Source organism: Scardinius erythrophthalmus (assembly GCF_964197995.2).
Source record: "Scardinius erythrophthalmus genome assembly, chromosome: 20".
In the NCBI taxonomy this organism is placed as follows: Eukaryota; Metazoa; Chordata; class Actinopteri; order Cypriniformes; family Leuciscidae; genus Scardinius; species Scardinius erythrophthalmus.
Genome location: NC_138240.1, coordinates 753,742 through 758,741, shown reverse-complemented (window position 1 = coordinate 758,741; position 5,000 = coordinate 753,742). Strand labels below are relative to the sequence as shown.

The 5,000-nt window shown below is 35.2% G+C and overlaps 1 protein-coding gene across 10 annotated transcripts in view; it reads left to right on the top strand.

The window, feature by feature from the left end:
- Positions 1–2,166, top strand: part of gramd2b (GRAM domain containing 2B) — a 13,525-nt gene extending 11,359 nt beyond the window's left edge. For all 10 annotated transcript variants that reach the window (XM_081349722.1, XM_081349718.1, XM_081349721.1 and 7 more), the window contains exons 13-14: positions 618–693; positions 978–2,166. In XM_081349722.1, the coding sequence (XP_081205848.1) occupies positions 618–693; positions 978–1,025 (124 nt within the window). In that variant the 3' untranslated portion in view covers positions 1,026–2,166. The remainder of the gene's footprint in view (positions 1–617; positions 694–977) is intronic.
- Positions 2,167–5,000: the final 2,834 nt, after the last annotated feature.

Below are 5,000 nucleotides of genomic sequence, written 5' to 3'. Positions count from 1 at the left end.
ACACTGTATTCAAAACTAACAGCTCTTGTGTTCCATGTAGAAAATAAAGGCCACACTCATTTTCCTCATGTTTTGTGGCTTTATGTGTAGAGTTTAGAGAATAGGAGCCATTGTTTGAGAAATTGTGCGAGAGCTATTTTAAAAAAACGGAAATTAAATTGTATTAGAGTAATTTTGTCAAGTCCCAGCTAACAGGGAACACTCTCAGAACGTTCAAAGTTATCTGGTCTTTAATTACGTTCTCTAAACGTTAGCACAAAAATATTATTCATACATCATTTATGGTGCGATTTTCTGAAACGTTTTAGATGAGCATTCGTTTTTTAAATGTTGCTACTTGTTACAGAACATTCAGAGAACGTTGAAAAGTAACGTTCCCATAATGTTTGAAGAATGATACAATGGAATCTTGGCATGAGAAAATCTGGGCGTTTTGAACATTCAAAAGTAATGTTTCCATAACTTAATGGGAACGTTAGCGAAATGTTTTAGAACATATTTTTGTTAGCGTACAGCCACTTCATTATTAGCTCAATGTTCTGCGCATTATTAGATCTGGAATAGAAATGCTCAGATGGTCATATGGCTAAACGCTGTACGTGTGGTTATGATTCCAGAGATGAATATCTGTCGTCTGGAGACACCGCTGAGATCTACTCGGTTCTTTCTGCAACTCTTCTGAAGCTGGAAAAGGTTTGTCTCATGAACGTCTCGGATCTTAACCTGAGATGAGGTGTTTCTTCAGGGTTTAAACAGATTTTGTTGTGAAGATAATATCGCAAAACACTTTCAGATGATCTCAGCTGATAACAACATGTTATAAGAACGTTTTGCTAAAGTCCAGTTGTTTACATTTTTTTCTTTTTTTGTTTCTTGGTCACATGAATGTTAATTCCGTTTTATCATTTATGATTTTGATTATGATCATGAGTGATTATTGATTATTAGCTCTTCTTAACACAATTATGCTTCTCCAGATTCACAGAAACCTGCAGAGACTGATGGAGAGCGTGTCTGACGTCTGACGGAAGAGCAAGGCCAGTCACTGTCAGGATTTCAATGTGTTTCTTACTGTGAAAATAAATCATCTTCATAACCGTTTTATGCAAACATTAGAATAACTGAACTCAGTAATGAAGTTAAACATGAAATAAACATCAGCTGAGACAGTGTTTTCTCACAGGAATCTTTACACATTCAACTGAAGTATATATATAAAAAAAGAGTATGAGATCAAATTATACGAATATTTGATACTTTGTATGAATAGACTGTACAGTTACCCAGCCGACAAATACATGTTCTAAGAACGTTTTGATAACGTTTCCACGAAAATGTTATTTCTGAACGTTCAAACGTCCAGTTTTTAAATGTTTTTTTTAAAATATCTTGGTTATGTGAACATTTTAGGAACATAAACATTCCATTGTATCATTCTTCAAACATTATGGAACGTTACTTTGGAATGTTCTCTGAACGTCCTGAAACAATTAGTAACATTTAAACAACGTTAGACGAATGTACAACTAAAATGTTTCAGAAAACGTTCCATGAATGACATTTTGCAAACGTTATTAAACGTTCTATTAACGTTACTGGTAGAATGTTTGTTAATAACCTTGCCAGAACGTTCCTTGTTAGCTGGGAATTCGCTTGCTGAATCTCATTAGATCTTCAAGTGAGAGATGAATGAAAACTGTATTATTCTAATTTGAAGTGAATAAAGTTTGTCTATGTTATGAATGTTACATTTGATGTGATGTCACACGTCACACGTGTAATAACTGCTCAGGAATGTTTTAAAACGCTTGCCGTGATGATTGTGATTTAGATGATGCACGAAACATTTGAACAACCTGAAGACTTTCACAGAGAAACGAATCCCTGTTGCTTTTATTTGTCTAGATGATTCATGTGAAACTAATATGAGCAGAACTAGAGCGTCTGCATTACTGTTATGATCTTGTGTTCCCCTGGACTTGTGTGGACTTTTATGTTATTTCCTGTTTTGCGTCATGTTTTGTAGTCCTTTGTAGTTTTCCTTGTTGATTAGATCCTGATTGTTCCCAGGTGTGTCTTGTTTGCCATCATTCACCCTTGAGTATAAAACCCCAGTGTTTCTCTTGTTTATTTTGGTTTACTTTGTTATTATTTTAAAGTCCCACTGTGTTGAAAATCCAGCATTTAATGTTGTCTATGTGTCTATGTGGTGTTTTTAATCTGCTTTAAGACAAAGCATGTGTAAATTCATAAGTCGACAGCATTGCTGAGTATTTCCTCCTTAAAACTGCAGTGAACCAAAGACAGTCTCAAAAACACGCTTTGAAATCGCTGGTGTTTCTGACGTCACAAACTACCTTGTAACCAATCAGATCAACGTGTGATCGTCAACCAGTGGATCTCTGAGCTGAGTGAGTGAGTGGAGGCGGGGCTCATCTGCATATTCATAGAGCCGCGCATACTAAATGAGGCAAGGGTGTCGAGTTACATTCAAGATATTTTAATACATGAAGGAATTTCTTTCAAGGAAAAAACTTTTAAATATTTTAATATTTGGTGATCAAAGATGAGGACTTTGGCGAATCCTGGTTTTCTTATTCTCATGAAACAATGTTGTTCTGAGGGTGGTGGTTTGCGAAGGATCTCTTTCAGTTCGGCATTGTAAAGAGTGAGACAGTGAAAGAGTGTGTTGTGTTCTATGCTAATGCGACTGAATGTCATCTCTCCTCTCCACAGAAAACTATTGTTTCTCTCCGAGCTGGAATGAGGACGAGTGACGAGCTCGGGGGAGTTTGATGCTTTCAGCTCCCAAACATCCTGAAAATACGTGACATGAGTTCACTTCTTTATTTGCCCAGGATGAACATCTTAGATTTAAATGTATATGAGAATTGCACATTTAAATCTGGTTAATGTTTTCTGTTTAATCACTCATTGCATAAAAAAAAAAAAAAAAGTATTTTCAGAACAAATATTCTCTCCCATCTAACAGAGACCGTTCTCACAACTTTGAATAACGTTCTGGCAACATTCTCTAAAAAAAAAAGTTCTTCCAGTAACGTTAATAGAACGTTCATTCAATGTTATCTGGCTTTAATAGGCTAAAACGTTAGCACAAAAACGTCATTCATAGAACCTTTTTCTAAAACAATTTAGTTGGACGTTCATCAAACGTTTTTTAAATGTTACTAATTGTTTCAAGAACATTTGAATGTAATTCTCTGCAAATACAGAATTCAAATCATTCTGTAATACTTGCAAATATTAAAATAAGTTCTGATAACTTTCTATGATAATAATCTCTAACGTTCGCATGACCAAGAAAAAAGTTTAGTTTGAAAAAAATATAAACCCTATATGTATTTTACATTTTTTAAATTTTATACAATTATATATTTTATAAAAATATAAAAAATTACGTTTTAAACGTACAGTATGGCATTTTTCGCCACTAGGGGTCGCTAACCTATTTACAATAACAAAGGCGTAGAATGATGACGCAACATTTGCTAAGAATTATGGATCTTGTCGTCAACGTCAAGCCGACCAATCTAATAATGTTTATGGATGACTGAATACATCGATGTTTTTATCATGACTGTGATATGAAGCAGTTCGGGATTACTAAGAGACAGCGATCAGCTCCACACGCAACGCGAGTCCCACGGATATAAAAGGAATACGGACATTTCATTCTACCGAACTACACGCAGAATAACTACTCACAGGTCAGTTTATTAGACAAATTAAACTTGTGAGGTAACGCAGCGCTGTTTCACCTAGTCTAACATTACACTAGCACACTAAACTGCATTTGAATGTGTTGAAATGTATGTGTTAGTTTGTTTGTATGAGACTAGCAGTGAGCTACATCAACATTAGAATAACATACAGATCATATTCTAACATTTTATCATTGTTGAACTATATAACATTGATTAGTTTTATGTAAATATGCTCACCTGTTTAATAAAGTACATGTAGGAGCGGTCGAAGTCTCGGACGTGGAGCTCTCGTTTATATACTGTCTATGGGAGCTCTCGGCATCTCGAAAACACCGCGCTGATATTGATTCTCGTTTTAGTTCTCCTTTTTTATCCAAAGTCTGCTTGCCATGGTCCATAATGTTTGAACGAAACAACAACAGCGTGCAAATAGACATTGCGAACTACAAAGTGGTCCGCGTCAGTCGCTTTGGTTACTATACGCTGATTTCACGCCGCCGCCATTTTGAAATCGAAAGCGAGGCTCCGGTGGGAAAAACCCCGGAAGTAAAGATAAACAACAATGGCTTTGGACTACCAACCTGAAGCTGCTGCCGCGATTTACACTCTTGGATGTTAATATCCAATATAGGATATTTATATAGTTCATTCCTGCTTCTTTTTTTACTTTCTGAATAATATAAAAAAAATATATTTTATTTATAAATGAATTTCACTGTATATAGTCTAAAGTATGAAAGAAATGTATGTACAGTTTTAGAATTGACAAAACATCATTAAACACAACAATACGCCATCGCATTCACGACTCTCCTGTGATTAAAGGCGACACTTCCGGTTTTCTTCCCACCGGAGCCTCGCTTTCGATTTCAAAATAACGGCTGCGTGAAATCAGCATATTAGGCGGCTCTTGTTCATAGCTCTGGTTGCCATAGCAGCACGAGCGGAAACCAGGGACAACGTGGATACAAAACGGAAATAAAGAAACGGGACGTTTCTCGAATTAAATTACAAATTTCTCCTGGTTTGAAAGTTGTTGGAAACAGTCGGGATAATGTAAGTACACAACAAAAAAAATATATATAACATAGATATAGTGATTTTTGCTATTTTTAAAGCAAAAAAGTTATATATTGTGCCTTTAATATAAGAATGACTTTTTCAAAACCTTTTATATAATTTTTGTTCGCTGGAAGCTCATAAAACATGTTTAATTACAGAAGAAATTGACTGTGTTTTTAAGGTTTTAGATATTAACATTGTTAATACTGCTTG